The 22,599-nt window shown below is 35.8% G+C and overlaps 1 protein-coding gene across 1 annotated transcript in view; it reads right to left on the minus strand.

The window, feature by feature from the left end:
* The window catches only part of PPP2R5A (protein phosphatase 2 regulatory subunit B'alpha), a 91,740-nt gene that overhangs the window by 5,549 nt on the left and 63,592 nt on the right, over positions 1-22,599 (minus strand). The window contains exons 4-8 of the mRNA XM_059995012.1: positions 12,227-12,319; positions 8,706-8,836; positions 6,375-6,434; positions 5,342-5,450; positions 4,259-4,312 (exon numbers count right to left, since the gene is read on the minus strand). Of these exons, the coding sequence (XP_059850995.1) occupies positions 4,259-4,312; positions 5,342-5,450; positions 6,375-6,434; positions 8,706-8,836; positions 12,227-12,319 (447 nt within the window). The remainder of the gene's footprint in view (positions 1-4,258; positions 4,313-5,341; positions 5,451-6,374; positions 6,435-8,705; positions 8,837-12,226; positions 12,320-22,599) is intronic.

A 22,599-nucleotide genomic window follows, 5' to 3' on the forward strand; every position in this document is an offset into this window, starting at 1 on the left:
ACCATTTGGGCCTGGTGCTTTTGTGGAAATAAATCTCTGACAGCCTTTTAAGTAAATTTAGTTATTGGTCTTGTCTAGTAATGAACACTCATCCAAATTAAAACTGGGGAAGAACACTGTTCTGGAGCCAATCCAGTAAGATAAGAATCTGATGAATAATGTTGAAAAGGGATATCAGAATTATACTTATTTGTCTAAGTGTATGATAATTATATACCGCTTAAATATTAAAAGATGACAAATTACTAGAATGAGTAGGAAAATTCAATATGTGGTCAGATAAAAGATAAGTACGTAAAAATCAATACCTTTTAAAACAAAGTATCAGTTACAATAATCAGAGAAAAATAATTAGAACAATAAGGTAGCATGGAAACTGACAGAGAAGATATATGACACAGGAATATCTAGACAGACTCAAGTATATATGAGGTTTTAATATATGACAAAGGCGGCATTTCAGTTCCTGGGAAACAGCTGAATTAGTCAATTAATTGGTGGTACTTGAACTGGTGGCTCACCAGTTAGGAAAAAAATGTAGCTCCTTTGGTAGGCAGACTCCTGAAATGATCTCCTATGATCCTTACTTCCTGAATTCACACTCTTGTGTAGTTGAGCCCTTCCTTGAAGTGTGGACTGGCCTCTAACTGACTTGCCTCTAACCAACAGAATGTGGCAAAAGGGACAGAATGTCACTTCCATGAGAAATTTACAAAAGATTGTGACTTCCATCTTATGAGCAGACTCTCTAGGGGCCTTCTTGTCTTGCAAGCTTTGATAAAGCAAGCTGCTATGTTGGAAAGGCCCAAGTACCAAGGAATTGAGGGTGGCTGCTGGCCAACAGCATCTGAGAACCAAATGCTAACAACAGTCACGTGAACTCAGAAGCAGATCCTTCCTCATCTGAGACTTTATATGCAACCCTATACCTGGCCAACACCTTGACTGCAGCCTTGTGAGAAACCCTGAGGCAGAGGACACAGCTAAGTCATGCCTGGATTCCTGATTCACAGAAACTGTGCAATAATAAATGTTTGTTGTTTTAAGCCACGAAATTTTGTGATAATTTGTTATGCAGCAATAGAAAACTAAAACAATTCCTTACCCGTGTCACACAAAAATTTCAATTTCAAATGGTGGAGTGGGTTGAATGGTGGCCCCCAGATATGTTCATGTCCTAATCTCTGAAATCTATGAATGTGACTTATTTGGAAAATGGGTCTGTACAGATATAATTAAGGATCCCAAGATGAAAGCATCCTGGGTTATCTGGGTGGGCCCTAAATCCAATGACAAGTATCCTTGTAAGAGATAACACAGAGGAGAGACCGAAGAAGAGGCAGCAATGTGATATTGGAGCGATGCAGCCACAAGCCAAGAACACCTGGAGACACCAGAAACTGGAAGAGGCAAGGAACGGAATCTCCCCTAGAGCATCTGGAGGGAGTGCAGCCCTGCCGACACCTTGATTTTGGACTTCTGGCCTTCAGAACTGTGAGAGAATAAATTTCTGTTATTTTAAGCCACCAAGGTTGTGGTAATTCGTCATGGCAGCCCTAGGAAACTATTATAGATGGAATAAAGTTTTTACACGTAAAAACTAAATCCATAAAATAACTAGAATATGATACTAGAGAGTATTTTTATAACCTCAAAGGGTAGAAGGATTTTACTTAGCATGACATCAAGGCCAGAAGCCATAATGATGAATAGATTCCACTACATAAAAAATTTTTAGTTCTTTAAAAAGGCAAATATTAAAAACAGTATATTCAAAGTTAAAAGGAAAACTCCAAATGGGTAAAAAATTTTGCAAAATATAATAGGCAAAGGCTTAAAAGTAGGCAAAGGACACAGAAATATAAATGACTAATAACCATATAAAAGGATGGCTGTAATTTAAAAAGCCAATTAAAATATTTCATACCTATTAGACTAGCAAAAATTTAAAACAATATTCAGCACTGGCTGATAAGGGAAAATAGGCACCTTCCCACACTGTACTCTTTGACCCAGCAATACGGTTTTAATTTCAGTAATTTGGTTTTATATTTTTTTTAATTTTTGAATTTTATTTTATTTTTATAGAGCAGGTTCTTATTATTATCTTATCCATTTTATACATATTAGTGTATACATGTCAATCCCAATCTCCCAAGTCATCCCACCACCACCACCCCCACCACTTTCCCCCCTTAGTAATTTTTAAAAATTTTACATACAGTAAAATATTTTCTTTTTTTGGTGTACAGTTCTCAGGGTTTTTTATACACACATAGATTTTTTTTTTTTTGTAACCAACATTACAGACAGGACACAGAATAATTCCAATACCCTAAAACATCCCCACACCCAGCAACATGCTTCTAACAATGAAAACTCCAATAACTCAAGTGTCCATGAATTGGGGATTGATTAAATATGTTATGATAATCCATATAATGGAATTTGATGTGACCAGTGAAAAAATGAAGCAGATTAATACGGAAAGGTATCCACATTATATTGACAAGTGAAAAAACCTAGTCAGCACTGTCCCACTGTTTAACCTATACATAAATATATGTACAGAAAAAAATTTATAGAAATATATTCACCAATTTATATGGTTATCTTTAGGGGATCCGATTTTAAGGAACTTCCTCCACATTATGCTTTATGATTTTGTCTTGTGTGAACCAAATTAACACACTACTTTCATAAGTGGAAGTAACAATAAAGTCATTTCCATTTTGGAAAATAAAATAATTTCAATAGAAGATCTAGGGACATAAAGAATGTAATAAACTACCTAAAGCTCTGACTTATTTAAAATTTGTAGGAAGCTTTGATATGAACGCCAGGCTCCTAGAAAATGAGTATTAGGGCTCAAACCCAAGTACTATGGCCTTAATTTTGGTGCTAGAATGGCCTATAGTAGAAATTACAAGATCTCTGTATCTGCAGATCTTTATGAATTGAAAAATATTTTCCTTTGTCAACTTGGACATTTTACCTCCTCATGCTGCTCCTATTTCTATTAACCCAACTCATCTAAGCCAAATGTCCGGCCCTCATCTCTCTCCCTAACCTTTTACTCTATAAAAAGAAATCAGCTGTCTCCCCGATCCACTCCATATTAACTTAATTATATTTATATCTGTTTATTATTCACCAAGCATGAACCATGTTATGGGTTTTCTTTGTCTCAATTCTAATGAGAGTTATCATGGATTTGCATTAAGTTTTACTTCACTTTAGAGGTTTATGTGATTTCATGTAAATACTGGGCTTCTAATTCTCCTATTTGTCTTTAAAAACTGTTTTTAGCTGTTTCCAGAAAGAACTGCAAGCCTAAAAAGTCTAAAACTCTAAACATCAGGGAGTAGAAAAATATCTTTCGTTCCTTTACACAGACAAAGCTCAAGTCAAAGGGAGAACACTAAGTACATAATTTTTTTCAAGTGCCCCTAGCCTCAGAAAACTCTAATATAAAGAAAATCATACAATTTAAATCCTTCAAACCCCTTGCTATTCTTCAAGAACTGTTAGTTTAAATATTTAGGATACCTAGAAAACACTCTCTCAAAATACTTACTTCACCAAGGTTAAAATGTTGTTTTCTATGTTTTTATCCTTTTCTGTTTTTCCCTGAACTTATGTTTTTCTTAAATCTTCAATTTTCATGATAACATTTTTATTCTCTCCTGAATCTTTGTATTATAGACAATTAGTAAGCAGCAGAATTCAAAGACTGAATTGCTATGTTGATTCATAAAGTAAACAATCTTTAATTCCTAGACTATATCTTAATCACCAAAGGCAAGGAAATGTTTTCAATCCCTATCATGTGGTTTACCGTTAATAAGAGGGGAAATCCTATTTCTAAAGAAAACACAAAACTCAAGGGAATAGTTTTGGGACCCTTAAAGTATGTTTTAATTTCAAAAGGTGAATGAAGATTAAAAAGACTATCACTGAAGGTACCATGTATATAAAATTTCACTGTAGTCATTTGATCCTGTCCTCACACATCTTAACTACTATATATTAACTTTAATCTACATTTAAGTTACTCAAGACATATATTATAACTCATGAGAGCTCCCCATCCCAATCTTGTTCTCTGAATACAGATTAACCTCACTTTCCTTCTTCTAAATGATTTTAGTTTAAAATATGTTACTACTACTGTTTGGTACTCTATAAGGGAATAAAGAAAGCTAAAATAAAATGCTACAATGTAGACCAAAAACATAAAAATAAGTAAAACACTTACAGGTTCTGTTAGTGTTGTATCTTTCTCCAGGAACTGTACAACACAGTAGGCTAGCTAAAATACAAGGGACAGTTTATAAATATTACTGAATGAAATATCATTTAGTAATGCAGGATTTTTATATTTAGCTAACAAAACTACCTCATTTTGACAAACTTTATCGCAATATATAAAAATGAATATACTCATAATTGTGCAAGTAACTTCTACTTCAAAAAAGATGTCCTTGGGCTTCCCTGGTGGCGCAGTAGTTGAGAGTCCGCCTGCCGATGCAGGGGACACGGGTTCGTGCCCCGGTCCGGGAAGATCCCACATGCCGCGGAGCGGCTGGGCCCGTGAGCCATGGCCGCTGAGCCTGCGCGTCCGGAGCCTGTGCTCCGCAACGGGAGAGGCCACAGCACTGAAAGGCCCGCGTACCGCCAAAAAAAAAAAAAAAAAAAAAAAACCCTTTTTTCAGTAGTAACTTCTGAATATTAAGTTAACTGAAATATTAAAGAAAATGTAGTTGGACATATCAATCTTTCGATATCATTTAGGTGGCAGACCAGTTCTTTGGGGAATTAAAAGCACTGCCTTTGTCTTACAAATCAGAAGTGTAAACTATAGCACACTAAATTAATAGATACACAGATAAATAAAGTTGACTGAAATAAGACTAGAGCTAACAGTTTAGTTTTTCAGCATGTTTCTAACATGTACGCCTATGCCGATATGATATTATTCTTTGAGTATTAATGGAGGAAACTAAAACCATTCTCTAACTAGGTCATTGAGGCTAGATGGAACATTCTGCAGATATGTGGGATTTATCGAAGTCACACAGTGAGTTAGGTCAGGGCCTGGACCAGAACAGAACTTGATCTTTCCTATATCTATACTTACAGTTCATTCAGCTTATTTAAGAACACTAAATATCATAATGCTTTAAAAATTATGATATAGTAAAAATTTGTTTTGGGCAACTTACAAAAGCAAATTGCTTAAATATACTTAAAATTGCCACCTCAATACTTCTCAGTTTCTCTGCCTTTATATCAGTCTTTGAAACAACATTCATTTCACCTGAAATCTCCTGCAACTTACCTGAGCATGAAACAAAGCTAATCCTTTTGCAGTATGCATAGGAATAAGAACCTTCATTAGAAATTGTTTATGTTCTGCTTTCAGTGGCAATGCAAAGCCATTGATAATACTGGAGGGAAAAAAAGGCAGGGGAAGGGTTACGTAGTTACTACTTTATTTCTAAAAGTTATTACATCCCCAAGTACCTAGGAACTGCTCTGCTTCAGTCCTGGTGTTGAATGACTTACTCATCTGCAAACTACGTTAGACTATCACTATGAAGTCTGCTCCTTTAAGTCATTCAGTGATCCCAAAAGAAAACGAGGACTGCCAATTTAATGTCCCAGTAAGCAACTTTATGTTTTCTATAAAGCCTATCACTTATTCATGCCTTTATTTTTCTTCTCTAAAGCACCGGAGAGTCAATATCACAATATTGTTAGAATTTTCAATATATTCTAAAGTAAATGGGTAGTTTCTCTTACTTTATTGAAAGATCTGAAATTAAGAAGTAGTTCTCTCCATAATCATTCTCTAAGTATTAACAGAGGAGACAAAAACCATTGTCTAAACATAAATAGAGGGTCTAAACTTCTCTCATGTTAATACTGCTATGTGGTGAATAAGGAAGGCAAAAATATTCATATAAACTAAAATCAAAGGCTGTAGATTCTTCTAAAAAGAACAGATGTACAGGAATGATCTATCAACACCTGAACAAGAATTCCTGTAACTTCACCAAATATTCACTATAACTTATTTCATCTCTTCCCAAGCAGATCCTATAGGTTTCTGAGGCAGTCTGGCAAGATCAGGCATAAAATATGCCACAGCTTCAAAAGCACAAGTCTATTCTGAAACAGATGTCTTGCATGGCACTATTTTAATATGCTGACCCCCTAAAAAGCTATAATAAGAATTCAGTTGAGAAACTATGCCTTATACTATATATTCAAACTCTAAAATATGAAATAATTTCTCCAATCCCAGCTATTTTAATACAGAAAGCATTCAAAGTTACTTAATTCTTAAAAAGAACAAAAAACTGACCTACCTTCCTAATATTTCAAGGAGTTCAGCAACACCATTGAAATGCTCTGTTTCATATATAAACCTAAATTTAAAATAAAGATAGATATAAAGAAAAATCAAACATCAGAAAATTAAACTGAGAGAAAGATGTAGGAAGGTACAAAGAAATCTAAGGGGCAAATATACGAAATGTTCAAGCACACTTTAGGAATGAATTCTTTGTAAGCCATTTGGCCCCCAATCAGTTACTTCTTAGCAATCTTATAAAAGGTCTATTTCCTATTAAACCACATATACTTTTGCTAAAATTTGCTATATATTAAGATAACAATATAATTTCATCTGGAATATTTTATTTTACTTTAAAATTTATAAGAAAGATGGGTCTTCTCAAAGAAATACTTTTTAAAATAGGAAACCTCTACTCATACATAGGTAACTCTAAGAGAAAAGGACTCATGTAATAAAGCCACTTTTACTCAGAATTTCTCTAAGCCTAAACTACACAGGCTGACTAGCTTTCTAAGATTAGGGTCGCCTTTAAAGTAGGGAGTCATAGACTCAAATGATGACAGGATAGGCAGGGCAGATACCATAAATGATGGGCAGGGCCCCAGAGAGAACGACAGAGAGCTGGACAAAGATGATCTCTCTAGAGGAGGCAATATTTCTCATCTCTGACTGTTACAGTGTGAAAATACTAGCCTAATTTTGCCACATTGTCAACTCAAACAAACCAAACCTGAAATTTGGGTATTAAAGCAAAATCTCCTAATCTGAAGCAACTAATCAATAGATTTCATTGATAAAGTAGTCAAAAGATAAATTTAATTAGCTTTGTCAGAAAATTGAATGAAAATACTGCCAAGAGTTACTGATTTAAATAGTATTTATACAAAATTTTTTAAACAAGTGCTCAAATACATAACCAGACAAACTCTCCTCTCAATAAATTTTAAACATCAGTAACACTGGTATTATCTATTAAAACTGTCTTCATTACTACTATCCATTTAGATGAGAAGTTACAAGAAAGAGATGCAATCAAATGATATCCATAAAACAGGCTAAAAATGACTCAAATACTATCAGTTAAGTTTCTAAGTTTCAGACTTTAAAAATTAACCTATCGCACTGCTGGTGGGAATGTGAATTGGTTCAGCCACTATGGAGAACAGTATGGAGGTTCCTTAAAAAACTACAAATAGATCTACCATATGACCCAGCAACCCCACTACTGGGCATATACCCTGAGAAAACCAAAATTCAAAAAGAGTCATGTACCAAAATGTTCATTGCAGCTCTATTTACAATAGCCCAGAGATGGAAACAACCTAAGTGCCCATCATCGGATGAATGGATAAAGAAGATGTGGCACGTATATACAATGGAATATTACTCAGCCATAAAAAGAAACGAAATTGAGCTATTTGTAATGAGGTGGATAGACCTAGAGTCTGTCATACAGAGTGAAGTAAGTCAGAAAGAGAAAGACAAATACCGTATGCTAACACATATATATGGAATTTAAGGAAAAAAAATGTCATGAAGAACCTAGGGGTAAGACAGGAATAAAGACACAGACCTACTGGAGAGCAGACTTGAGGATATGGGGAGGGGGAGGGGTGAGCTGTGACAGGGCGGGAGAGGGGCATGGACATGTATACACTAACAAACGTAAGGTAGATAGCTGGTGGGAGGCAGCCACATGGCACAGGGATATCGGCGCGGTGCTTTGTGACCGCCTGGAGGGGTGGGATGGGGAGGGTAGGAGGGAGGGGGACGCGGGAGAGAGGAGATATGGGAACGTGTGTATGTGGCTGATTCACTTTGTTATAAAGCAGAAACTAACACACCATTGTAAAGCAATTATACCCCAATAAAGATGTTAAAAAAAAAAAATTAACCTAAAGGGGCTTCCCTGGTGGTGCAGTGGTTAAGAATCCGCCTGCCAGTGCAGGGGACACAGGTTCGAGCCCTGATCCGGGAAGATCCCACATGCCACGGAGCAACTAAGCCTGTGTGCCACAACTACTGAGCCTGTGCTCTAGTGCCTGCGAGCCACAGCTACTGAGCCCGCGCACTACAACTACTGAAGCCCCATACCTAGAGCCCATGCTCCGCAACCAGGAGAGCCACCGCAATGAGAAGCCCGTGCACCACAACGAAAGAGTAGCCCCCGCTCGCCGCAACTAGAAAAGCCTGCAAGCAGCAATGAAGACCCAACGCAGCCAAAAAATAAATAAATAAAATAAATAAATTTATTTAAAAAAATTAACCTAAAAGAACTGGAATAAAAAGAAAATATGGAAGGGAAAAAAAAGTGCTGTATATGAATATACAACCAATTTACCTGAGGAAAATGTTGTTAATTTGTTTTCTGATGAATGCTCTTAATCCAAGAAATTTCCCATAAATTCGATGCAGAACGGTCTTCAGGAAGTCGCGTTCTCTGGGATCTTCACTATCAAAAAGCTCCAGGAGCTTTAAAAAAAATCTGAGAAATTACTTTTTAAAAATAATCGAGCTAAAACTTCACTCTATTCTAATTTTGATTTTAAGATAATCCACAAAAGCTTTAAAAGTTTTAAAAAGATTCTGCCTCATCAGATTGACTTTATTCTTGCTAAATAATGAAATAAATAAGAGCTTATGGAGTATTTTTTTAATTTCATTTTGAAAAATGACACACAATAAATATAAACACTTCAAGAAGTGGAATATTGTTTTTTGGCCTTGCCACTCATTTTAAAATGCTGACCTACTCCTGACTACTAAACACGGCTCATAATTTTAAAGTGTTGAAATGTGAGAGATTTTTAAATGTTTTTTGATAGTATGTCAAAACTACATACAGAATCTTAAGCTTGTAGACCACAAATTGTTAAATAAATGAAGTTTAAAAAATACACATGCACAAATGCGTATTTCTAGTTTACTAGGCAAATTTATACAAACTAAGGCTTCTTTTTTTTTTGTGATCTTACACTAAAAACATTCAAGTCACCATGCCAACAGCTCAAAGATTAATATTTAGCTAATAGGTAAAATATTGGTAGATATATGCTAACAGAGTGAAAATCATTCATGAAATAACACTGAAATAAAAGATGAGACTACAGATTTTTATTAAAGTCAGCTTAGCAAATGGCTGAAAAATTTTAAACCAGTTCAAATTGGCCAAATCAGCATTTTCCTACACCTCTACACAACTCTTCAGCAAAGGCAGGACAAATAGATCTTTGAAAAATTTAAAATCAAAAGCTCAAATTTCCATTTTAAAACGGTAAAGAAACTGAAATTCTTCAGTCAAAAAGAAGTATTACTGTATTTTAAATGAAACACTGGATTTTCTTAGGAAAAAATATACAAAACCTCTCTTTATAGAATACAATTACCTATGAAGTTGTCAAGGAATTTTATGTTCTGTACTTTGGGATTGATAATTACAGTCATGATGGCATGCTCTGAACCTTAAGTTCTTTTTCCATTCTGTCTTGAATTATATGTAATTGTTTACATGTGTATCTCTTCTACAAGAGTGGGTATTCTTTGAGAGTAGTGATGACTTTAGTCACATTTATATAACCCTGAAGTGTCTGGCTTATAGTTTGCATTTGTTTGCTAGATTATTAAGTACTGCATGCGGCTCCAGCAAAAAATATCCACAGAGTATGAGAATTTATGTTAATATACCTAATTAAGTCACTTTAAATTATTCTAATTAAAATAGCTAAACTATTCACTTAAGACACTCAAATCCAAGTTCTGATGTTGGGTTTACTTGGAAGATATGCTTTGAAATTAATAAAAGGAACCCTTAATTGTTAAGTTTCCTATGTCTAATTCAAGAACAAACATAATGTAATACAAGTTGATCCTCAGGGTCAACGTAAAATAGTAGAGAACAGTTGTTAGCTAAGTGTCAAATCTATTTAAATAAGTTATTTTGAAATATTACAATCTAAATAAAACAATCTATTTATATATAATCAAATCCTGATTGTGCCATTTTCTAGCTCTGTGAATTTGGCTATGGTCTAGCTCTTTATATAAAAGCATATAAGGACAGTGCCTGGCACATAAAAAGCACTCAATAATTCTTAGCTTCCTTCTTCTGAAATCCTATGATTTGAACATAACCTGGAACTACACACTTGTTTTCTTCTCTTGAAATGATAAATGTCCAAATTTATACTTTAGATTTTTCTCCTGTACTTGTAAGTCTTAAACTTACCACCTAATCAAATAATTTCAAAATACAAAAGCTGAGAATTCTCATAGTAATATTTATGGAAGCAACATACTAAGAATACCTCAGAGCAGTGATCTGTGAAATCACAGTGATATAAACTGCTAGAAACAAATTATTGGGCCTTGGCTTCTCAGATATTTCAGGCACTCAGAGTAGAATGTAGAAAATGGATCCTACCCTACCAGTTTTCTTCTTGTTCCCCCTCAAATCCAATGAATAATCCAGCAGCCAAAACACCTCAAGCTCCAGAGTGAGGAAGCCCTAAGGCAATTGTTCCACTCAACCTGCTATTATCTTAAATACAATTTAACATGGCATTACTGAAGTTCCTTAATACACTGTATTCCTTCTGTAGCACACAAGAGCTATAGAAGGAAATAAATATGCATTCATTTGCAATTACCAAAATAACATAGCTCCATTTAATCTGACTGCTTTTAACTTGTTATTGAAATGAAATTAACATTTTACTGTTAACACACACCTAATATTTCTTCATAGTTTATGAAGAACTACTTGAATGACTGAAGGACATATTCTTGACAATATTCTTCATTTATCAATACTTCACAGCTACTAGTCAAAATACTTTATCTGGTAATTACAGGAAATGACCAAAAATGAACTCCAAATACGTGGAACTCATGCTTGTATAATCTTTATGCTAGGGGACACACAATGGTGGGAAGAGGGCAGCAAACGTCCTTGTAATGATCTTTAATCCTGGCCTCAGCACTTCATTACAGCCCTTCCACCCATCTCCTACCTTTCTTTAAAATGCTAATTAGTTTAGAAGAGGAGAATTCCTAATGAGACCCAACTTACAGATACGTATTTCAAAAGAGAAAATGGACCCACAGAGGTTTGGTCTACTTCACAATTTTGTCTAGGGCCAGCAAAGACCACATAGTTAAAAAGAGGCCTTTAAATTGTTGAAAAGATTTTGAAAATAAAAATAAACACATTCTGAGAAACTAATTTTGAGTATTTAAGGTTCCAAAAGAACCAACTAATAATCAACTTATAAAAAGAAAGAAGGTATCACACATGTTTAACTCTATCTCCTTTTCTTCTTAAAGATCCCATTTTATCTGTGGTTTAGGAACTGGGTGGCTAGAATGCCTAAGATGGGAAGGGGGGGGAAAAAAAGGAAAGGTAAGTGACACTTGATGATAAGAAAGGAGCATAAAGCCCAAACTTCTAACAATAATTCCATTTCTATTTTTTCCACCCTCTGTCATTTCAAAGTCACAGTGCTTAGAACCATATGTCAAGTTCAAGCTCAAAGACTTAAAAATTTTAAAAAAGGTTTCCCCCCTGGTTATACCAAATTTTCTAAGTTAGATATTCCAGAAAGGCTTGCTTTTCTGGTCTTTATAAAACAACTATGAGGATTTAGGATTGGATAGGATAATTTGATTGATTTCACTAGAAGGTCACCCTTGATTAAAAAATACTCTTGTGTTCTCAAAGCTACTTACTTTTATTTTCATTGCCTGGCAAGAATATTAAGTGCTGTTAAACAGAAATCCTTAAAGTTTTGAAAGACTATTTTAATCACAAGTTAATAAACCATTGCTAAGATGAATATAAAAATTTAAGACAGAAGAATTCCTTACCTGCTGTACAAACTTCTGATCAATGTATCGCTTTGCAATGCTAGGCTGGAAATCAGGGCTCTCCAAAAACCTTAAGAAGAATTCATACACCAACTACAAGACAAAGTGAAATAAAAGCTAAGATGGTGCCTATAAAATTTTACCTTAAGTCATTACTTCACACCAAAAACATACCTCCCTTACTAACTTAGTAAGGATATTTCAGATCTCATTAAAAAATGTCATGAGTTGGTAACAGTTTTTAAAAAACTAAATATATATGCACAGTTTGGTCTCCTAAGCTAGTAGATTTTGGGATTTATTTACTGTGTTGCATCATTCATTGAAAATATTAACTTACAGGAGCCAGAAAACAAAGATAATACCTAAAAAATATTTAATTCAGAAGACTATTTTGCACTCCATACTCACTGGGAACCCTTCTCCAGTGGACCACTAACCTACCTCAGCTTAATCTCCAGAGTTCCTTAAATGCAGGATCAGAAACCTCCAGGTAAGAGTAAACTGAATTATAAGGGGCAGTGTATCAATACCAACTAAAAAAAAAGAGAAAAACTTCAAGTCTTTCTATAAAACTACAGTGGGAAAAAATCCACACTTGGGAAGTAATGAACCAAATCATATAAGTACAGGGCTCAGGAAGAAATGTCTGTGCACCACAGTGAATAAACTAGAAGTCCTAACAAGCCTTCTACTAAAAAGTGCCAAACATCTTAAAAATACAGTATTCCCCGCTTAACCATGGGAGCTAAGTTCCAAGACCCCCCCCCACTGGATGACTGAAAAACCTCAAATGGCACCAAACCCATATCTTCTAACCACAAATTTAATGACTTTTCCATCTTAACTAAGCACTGTGGGCATAACTTTTGCAGTCTGAGGTGTGACAGCAAAACTAGCACGATTCTTTTTCCTTCCTCAGAATTTCACAGATAGAAGATTCATTCTTACCATAGATCTTAGCAACCTCAGCATATGCTTTTTTTCTTTCCTTATTAAGTTGAGAACTTTTGCCTTTTGCTTAAAGGAAGCACTTTACAGCTTCTCTTTGGCATGTCTAAACTGCCAGCATCACCACTCTCGCACTTTGGGGCTGTTACTCAGTAAAACATAAGGGTTACTTGAACGCAAGAACTGCAATACCATAACAGTCGATTTGGTAACAGAGGTAGCTCCTAAGTGACTAATGGGCTGGATATGCTGGACAAAGATATGATTCACATCTCGATGGGAGATTTCAACATGATACTCAGAATGGCACACAATTTAAAGCTTATGAATTGTTTATTTCTGTAATTTTCCACTTAATATTTTCGAACTGCGGTTGATCCCAGGTAACAAACTGCAGAAAGCAAAACCGTGGATAAAGGGGGACTATTGTAATAGCAAAATATTCACTTGCTGCCACAAATCAGAATTAAAAGTAATGTTTAGTTCAACTTACCTACATCACACCTACATCAACCTTTCAAGGAGAAAGGCAAAAACACTAAACTTTTTTTCTATGGTAACCTAATAGCTATAAAAGGCAGGAGTCTAGCCCAAAATGTGCCTTAATTTACTAGCTATTAAACAACATATCAAGCTGGCACCCTAAAAACAAAAAAGGAGGATTAGATCCCAAAGTAAAAACAGTCATTCAATAAACATTTAGGTAGCCAGTTAGGCCACAATACAGAAGGGAGGCGGGGAAAATTGCTACATGAAATTTACAGACCTCACAACATACAAAAAGCATTACCAGATCTGAGCTCTATCATTCACCACAGAATAGCAAATTTTTACTGCAGTGAGTTCAATAATATGCTAAGGCTAACAACAGTTTTGGGATCTGAGTAAATATTGTTCTGTTTGATTCATCTTTGCCCAACTATGCAAAAAGAGTGATGCTTATCTGGTCTAATTATTATCTAATTTAATATTTAATGTTAAGTGTGAATTAAGAATATAATGAGGGCTTCCCTGGTGGCACAGTGGTTAAGAATCCACCTGCCAATACAGGGGACATGGGTTCGAGCCCTAGTCCAGGAAGGTCCCACATGCCGTGGAGCAACTAAGCCCGTGCGCCAAAACTACCAAGTCTCTCCTTTAGAGCCTGTGAGCCACAACTACTGAGCTGGAGCACCACAACTACTGAAGCCCATGTACCTAGAGCCCATACTCTGCAACAAGAAAAGCCACCACAATGAGAAATGTGCACAATGCAACGAAGAGTAGCCCCTGCTCACTGCAACTAGAGAAAGCCTGTGCGCAGCAACGAAGACCCAATGTGGCCAAAAATAAATGAATAAAATAAATAAAATTTAAAAAAAATTACCATTCTACCCACTACCAGTACCTCCCATCAGGGGAATTGCACAAGCCTCTTAGATAGCCTCATCCACCAGAGAGCAGAAAGCAGAAGCGAGAAGAACTACAACCCTGCAGGCTGTGGAACAAAAACCACGTTCACAGAAAGGTAGGCAAGACGAAAAGGCAGAGGGCTATGTACCAGATGAAGGAACAAGATTAAGCCCCAGAAAAACAACTAAATGAAGTGGAGATAGGCAACCTTCCAGAAAAAGAATTCAGAATAATGATAGTGAAGATGATCCAGGACCTCGGAAAAACAATGGAGGCAAAGATCAAGAAGATGCAAGAAATGTTTAACAAAGACCTAGAAGTATTAAAGAACAAACAAACAGAGACGAACAATACAATAACTGAAATGAAAACTACACTAGAAGGAATCAATAGCAAAAGAACTGAGGCAGAAGAACGGATAAGTGACCTGGAAGACAGAATGGTGGAATTCACTGCTGCAGAACAGAATAAAGAAAAAAGAATGAGAAGAAATGAAGACAGCCTAAGAGACCTCTGGGAAAACACTAAATGCAACAACATTTGCATCATAGGGGTCCCAGAAGGAGAAGAGAGAGAGAAGGACCCGAGAAAATATTTGAAGAGATTATAGTCGAAAACTTCCCTAACATAGGGAAGGAAAGAGCCACCCAAGTCCAGGGAGGGCAGAGAGTCCCATACAGGATAAACCCGAGGAGAAACACGCTGAGACACGTAGTAATCAAACTGGCAAAATTTCAAGACAAAGAAAAATTACCGAAAGCAGCAAGGGAAAAACGATAACATACAAAGGAACTCCCATAAGGTTAACAGTTGATTTCTCAGCAGAAACTCTACAAGCCAGAAGGGAGTGGCATGATATATTTAAAGTGATGAAAGGGAAGATCTACAACCAAGATTACTCTAGCCGGCAAGGATCTCATTCAGATTTGATGGAGAAATCAAAAGCTTTACAGACAAGCAAAAGCTAAGAGAATTCAGCACCACCAAACCAGCTCTACAACAAATGCTACAGGAACTTCTCTAAGTGAGAAACACAAGAGAAGAAAAGGACCTACAAAAAGAAACCCAAAACAATTAAGAAAATGGTCATAGGAACATACATATCGATAATTACCTTAAACATGAATGGATTAAATGCTCCAACCAAAAGACACAGGCTTGCTGAATGGATACAAAAACGATACTCATATATATGCTGTCTATAAGAGACCCACTCAACACCTAGGGACACATACAGACTGAAAGTGAGGGGATGGGAAAACATATTCCTTGCAAATGGAAATCAAAAGAAAGCTGGAGTAGCAATACTCATATCAGATAAAATAGACTTTAAAATAAAGAATGTTACAAGAGACAGGAAGGACACTACATAATGATCAAAGAATCAATCCAAGAAGAAGATATAACAATTATAAATATATATGCACCCAACATAGGAGCACCTCAATACATAAGGCAACTGCTAACAGCTCTAAAAGAGGAAATCGACAGTAACACAATAATAGTGGGGGACTTTAACACCTCACTTACACCAATGGACAGATCATCCAAAATGAAAATTAATAAGAAAACACAAGCTTTAAATGACACAATAGACCAGATAGATTTAATTGATATTTATAGGACATTCCATCCAAAAACAGCAGATTACACTTTCTTCTCAAGTGCGCACAGAACATTCTCCAGGAGAGATCACATCCTGGGTCACAAAACAAGCCTCAGTAAATTTAAGAAAACTGAAATCATACCAAGCATCTTTTCTGACCACAACACTATGAGATTAGAAATCAATTACAGGGAAAAAAACGTAAAATACACAAACACATGGAGACTAAACAATATGTTACTAAATAACAAAGAGATCACTGAAGAAATCCAAGAGGAAATCAAAAAATACCAAGAGACAAATGACAATGAAAACACGATGATTCAAAACCTATGGGATGCAGCAAAAGTAGTTCTAAGAGGAAAGTTTATAGCTATACAAGCCTACCTCAAGAAATAAGAAAAATCTCAAATAAACAATCTAACCTTACACCTAAAGGAACTAGAGAAAGAAGAACAGACAAAACCCAAAGTTAGCAGAAGGAAAGAAATCATAAAGATCAGAGCAGAAATAAATGAAATAGAAACAAAGAAAACAGTAGCAAAGATCAATAAAACTAAAAGCTGGTTCTTTGAGAAGATAAACAAAATTGATAAACCATTAACCAGGCTCATCAAGAAAAGAGGGAGAGGACTCAAATCAATAAAATTAGAAATGAAAAGGAGAAGTTACAACAGACACTGCAGAAATACAAAGCATCCTAAGAGACTACTACAAGCAACTCTATGCCAATAAAATGGAAGAAATGGACAAATGCTTAGAAAGGTATAACCTTCCAAGACTGAACCACGAAGAAATAGAAAATATGAACAGACCAGTCACAAGTAATGAAATTGAAACTGTGACTAAAAATCTTCCAACAAACAAAAGTCCAGGACCAGATGGCTTCACAGGTGAATTCTATCAAACATTTAGAGATGAACTAACACCCATCCTTCTCAAACTCCTCCAAAACATTGCAGAGGAAGGAACACTCCCAAACTCATTCTATGAGGACACCATCACCCTGATACCAAAACCAGACAATGATACTACAAAAAAAGAAAATTACAGACCAATATCACTGATGAATGTAGATGCAAAAATCCTCAACAAAATACTAGCAAACAGAATCCAACAACACATTAAAAGACTCATACACCATGATCAAGTGGGATTTATCCCAGGGATGCAAGGATTCTTCAGTATATGCAAATCAATCAATGTGATACACCATATTAACAAATTGAAGAATAAAAACAATATGATCATCTCAATAGATGCAGAAAAAGCTTTTGACAAAATTCAACACCTATTTATGATAAAAACTCTCCAGAAAGTGGGCATAGAGGGAAACTACCTCAACATAATAAAGGCCATATACGACAAACCCACAGCAAACATCATTCTCAATGGTGAAAAACTGAAAGCATTTCCTCTAAGATCAGGAATGAGACAAGGATGTCCACCCTCACCACTATTATTCAACAGATTTTTGGAAGTCCTAGCCACGGCAATCAGAGAAGAAAAAGAAATAAAAGGAATACAAATTGGAAAAGAAGAAGTAAAACTGTCACTGTTTGCAGATGACATGATACTATCCATAGAGAATCCTAAAGAAGCCACCAGAAAACTACTAGAGCTAATCAATGAATTTGGTAAAGTTGCAGGATACAAAATTAATGCACAGAAATCTCTTACAGTCCTATACACTACCGATGAAAAATCTGAAAGAGAAATTAAGGAAACACTCCCATTTACCACTGCAACAAAAAGAATAAAATACCTAGGGAGACAAAAGACCTGTATGCAGAAAACTATAAGACACTGATGAAAGAAATTAAAGATGATACCAACAGATGGAGAGATATACCATGTTCTTGGATTGGAAGAATCAATATTGTGAAAATGACTATAATACCCAAAGCAATCTATCGATTCAACGTAATCCCTATCAAATTACCAATGGCATTTTTTACGGAACTAGAACAAATCATCTTAAAATTTGTATGGAGACACAAAAGACCCTGAATAGCCAAAGCAGTCGTGAGGGAAAAAAGTGGAGCTGAAGGAATCAGACTCCCTGACTTCAGACTATACTACAAAGCTACAGTAATCAAGACAATATCGTACTGGTACAAAAACAGAAACACAGATCAATGGAACAAGACAGAAAGCCCAGAGAGAAACCCATGCACTATGGTCAACTAATCTATGACAAAGGAGGCAAGGATATACAGGGGAGAAAAGATAGTCTCTTCATTAAGTGATGCTGGGAAAACTGGACAGCTCCATTGTAAAAGAATGAAATTAGAACACTCCCTAACACCATACACACAAAAAATCTCTAAATGGATTAGAGACCCTAAATGTAAGACCAGACACTTTAAAACTCTTAGAGGAAAACATAGGAAGAACACTCTTTGACATAAATCACAGCAAGATCTTTTTTTGATCCACCTCTTAGAGTAATGGAAATAAAACCCAAAATAAACAAATGGGACCTAATGAAACTTCAAAGCTTTTGCACAGCAAAGGAAACCATAAACAAGATGAAAAGACAAACCGCAGAATGGGAGAAAATATTTCCAAACGAATCAACGGACAAAGGATTAATCTCCAACATATATAAACAGCTCATGCAGCTCAATATAAAAAAAACCAACCAACCCAATACAAAAATGGGCAGAAGACCTAAACAGACATTTCTCCAAAGAGGACATACAGATGGGCAAGAAGCATATGAAAAGCTGCTCAACATCACTAATTATTAGAGAAATGCAAATCAAATCTACAATGAGGTGTCACCTCACACCAGTTAGAATGGGCATCATCAGAAAATCTACAAACAACAAATGCTGGAGAGGGTGTGGAGAAAAGGGAACCCTCTTGCACTGTCGGTGGGAATGTAAATTGATACAGCCACTATGGAGGACAGTATGGAGGTTCCTTAAAAAACTAAAAATAGAATTACCATATGATCCAGCAATCCCACTACCGGGCATATACCCAGAGGAAACCATAATTCAAAGAGACACATGCACTCCAATGTTCATTACAGCACTATTTACTATAACCAGGTAATGGAAGCAACCTAAATGCCCATCGACAGACGAATAGATAAAGAAGATGTGGTACATATACACAATGGAATATTACTCAGCCATAAAAAGGAATGAAATTGGGTCATTTGTAGAGATGTGGATGGATCTAGATACTGTCACACAGAGTGAAGTAAGTCAAAAAGAGAAAAACAAATATCGTATATTAAGGCATATATGTGGAACCTAGAAAAATGGTACAGATGAACTGGTTTGCAGGGCAGAAATTGAGACACAGATGTAGAGAACAAACGTATGGACACCAAGGGGGGAAAGTGCTGGTGGGGTGGTGGTGGTGGTGTGATGAATTAGGCAATTGGGATTGACATGTATACACTGATGTGTATAAAATTGATGAGTAATAAGGACCTGCTGTATATATAAAAAAAAATTTACCCTTAAGAAAAAATATAACAAGAAAAAATAGAAGTTGATATTAGTTTTTTATTTATAAATAATTTTCTAATCAACCAACTATATAGATAATTTTGCTTTGGGCTAACACATGCAAAAAGATATACAAAAATTATCAGAGTCTTGTGAAGTGTTAGTACATTCTCACAAACTGCTATGCAGTTTCACTGGCACAACCTGCTCAGTGCCTATTTTCATCTCTAATACTGGGCTACTGTGATATTGTGATAAAATAAGAAATATATATTTGGTCTTCATCCCTGGTTATTGGCAGAGGGCTCCTAAACCCGTGGAATTTCCTGACCGATAAAGAGTGAGAAGAAGATCTTTTGTTATTCATAATAAGCCCCTTTCAACCACAGTTTATGGTTATGAGTTTATGCTAATGAGGTGACTCTGGAGGATGAAGGCTGGTTATCAGAGGAACCAACCATAGTATCAGAGGGTTGGAACTTTCAGCCCAAGCCCCCATCCTCCACGAAGGGGAGAAGAAGATTGAGTTTAACCACCAATGGCCAATTATTTAGTTTATCATGCCTACGTGATACAACCATCAGAAACATCCTAAACAAAGGGGTTTGAAGAACTTCTGGGTCGGTGAACACGTCAAAGTGCTGGGAGGGTGGTTCATGGAAAATCCAAGCCCCTTCTCCACACCTTACCCTATTCATCTCTTCTATTTGGCTATTCCTGAGTTATATCCTTTATAATAAACTGGTAACAGTAAGTAAAGTGTTTCCCTAAGTTCTGTGAGCTGTTATAACAAATTATTGAACCAGAAGAGTGGGTCATGGTAACCCCAGATTTATAGCCAATTAGTCAGAAGTATGGGAGGCCCAGACTCTCGACTGCCAACTGCAGTGATGGCAAGACCCCAGTCTTGATGGACTGAGCCCTTAACCCCTGGGGTCCTTGCTAACTCTGGGTAGTCAGTGTCAGAATGAATAAATTGTAGGACACCCAGTTGATGTTCACAGAGAACTGAAGAATTTCTTGGTGCGGAAAATCTATATATTTGGTGTCAGAAATGTTGAGGGTAGAAGAAACAAGTTTTCCTTTAACTATGTTTAGTGTGAACAGATAGCAGGTAAGCTCTGAAAAGCTCATTCACGTACTGGGGAGCTAAGACAAAAATAAAAACATATAAAATGGTATATACACAAAAACTATATGGCACAAACTATGAGTTCAGGAGACATTTAGAAAAGGGCTATATCACTGTGGAATAAGGTCAACAGGAAAGTTTTAAGGAGGACATAAAACTTGAGCCCTGCATTAGGTGTGATTTTGGACAAATCAAGAAGAAAGAGGAGGGCTTTTATAAGAAAGGTAGATGTCTCAAGAAGAAGATGGTGTAGCGTAGGGGCTGGTGGGTATGAAATCAGAGACTCTTTATGCAGATTCCAAGTTAAAAGCTGTGGTAAGGAGGGGCCAAGTTAGCCCTGAGTCAAGCATGGCATGCATTCAGGGCTTAAGGCTTATTAGTTTGAACAGTAATAGCATGTCTTTAACAGTAATAGCATGGGAGACTTACATGACATCAAGCTCCAGATCAAAATGAATCCTCTAAATCACATATACAGTTGAAATCTGTGCCTATCACAGATCTGACATATCATTTCTTACACAGGTTTCATCTGCATCACTTACCTGACACAGTGAACATTAATTAAGTGACCAGTCAAGATGAGTAGCAAAAAGCTTTTATGCAACCAACTTAGCACCACTGAAGAGATGATGACAAAAGGTTAAATACATGTTCAGTAATCCCAAACAGAGGTAGAAAAACACGAGTGACCTACAGAGCTAAAAATCTTCAATATGGCACAACTAAGACCATGCTTCTATAAAACTTTACCCCGCCCCCACTGTCACTCTCTCTATACCCTTTATTCTGCATTACTTTTTTTCTTGTATTTATCACACCCTGACATAGTATTATTTATTCTTTTCCCCTAGAGTGCAAGACAGTTTGCTTATTACTTCAATGCTTTACCCCCAATATTTAGAATAATGCCTGAAACACAAGAGATGCCCAATAAATATTTGCTGAATGAATGAAAATCATAGTTGAGAAACTGTATTTGTATTTCTGTATTAAAGTTTCTCTATGTTCTTCCACATGAAAAAATAATTTGCTCCAAGAACCTAACAAACAGTGCTGCAAAGGGACAATAGATACTTTCAGCAATGGGCTTATTTCTCTAATAAAATGGCAATCTTCACATATGTTCAAGGTCCTCCTATTCCTTTAATCCAAAAAATACCCTAAAAGATGAAAGATAACTAAAAAGTGTAAGGAAAGAAGGATAATCTTAGCATTCTATTCAGTACTGACTGTGTCCTTCCTAAGGCAGTTAAAATAAAATACGTAAAATTCTGGTCTTTACCAATAAAAGATTTTAGAAGGCACACCACAAAAGAGCATAGATCATTAATGTATTTGAAAATAAGACCTATATAAAAAGCTAAAGGAACTAGAAATGTTTGGCTTAGAAAGGCAGACTTAAAAGCAACTTTAATGATTTACAAATACACAGAGGCTCTTTTTCAAGGAGTATGCTGACTGAATGTTTTCCAACCTCCATTAAGAGGAAGCTAATTTAAATGGGGCTTTAAAAATTGATTTAATATTTGAAAGAATTTATGTAAGAATTAACGTATACTAAATTCAATAACGGATATTAAGTGCCCAGAACACTGCCTGGTACATAGCAAACACTAACAAATCTTAGTCCTATAAGAATCTGGGTTGTTGTTTTTTTCTCCTTTTAAAAATAGGACATATTCTGCACAAACCTTGAATAGCTTAAATATGATCAGCCTATTTTTCCGCTGCTCTTTTAACCATAATAATTAAAAAGATAATTAATAACAAATAACTATTTACAATTAAAAAGGTCAAAGTAATGAAAATGTTTCTCAACCTT

This window comes from Delphinus delphis, chromosome 1, assembly GCF_949987515.2.
Source record: "Delphinus delphis chromosome 1, mDelDel1.2, whole genome shotgun sequence".
In the NCBI taxonomy this organism is placed as follows: Eukaryota; Metazoa; Chordata; class Mammalia; order Artiodactyla; family Delphinidae; genus Delphinus; species Delphinus delphis.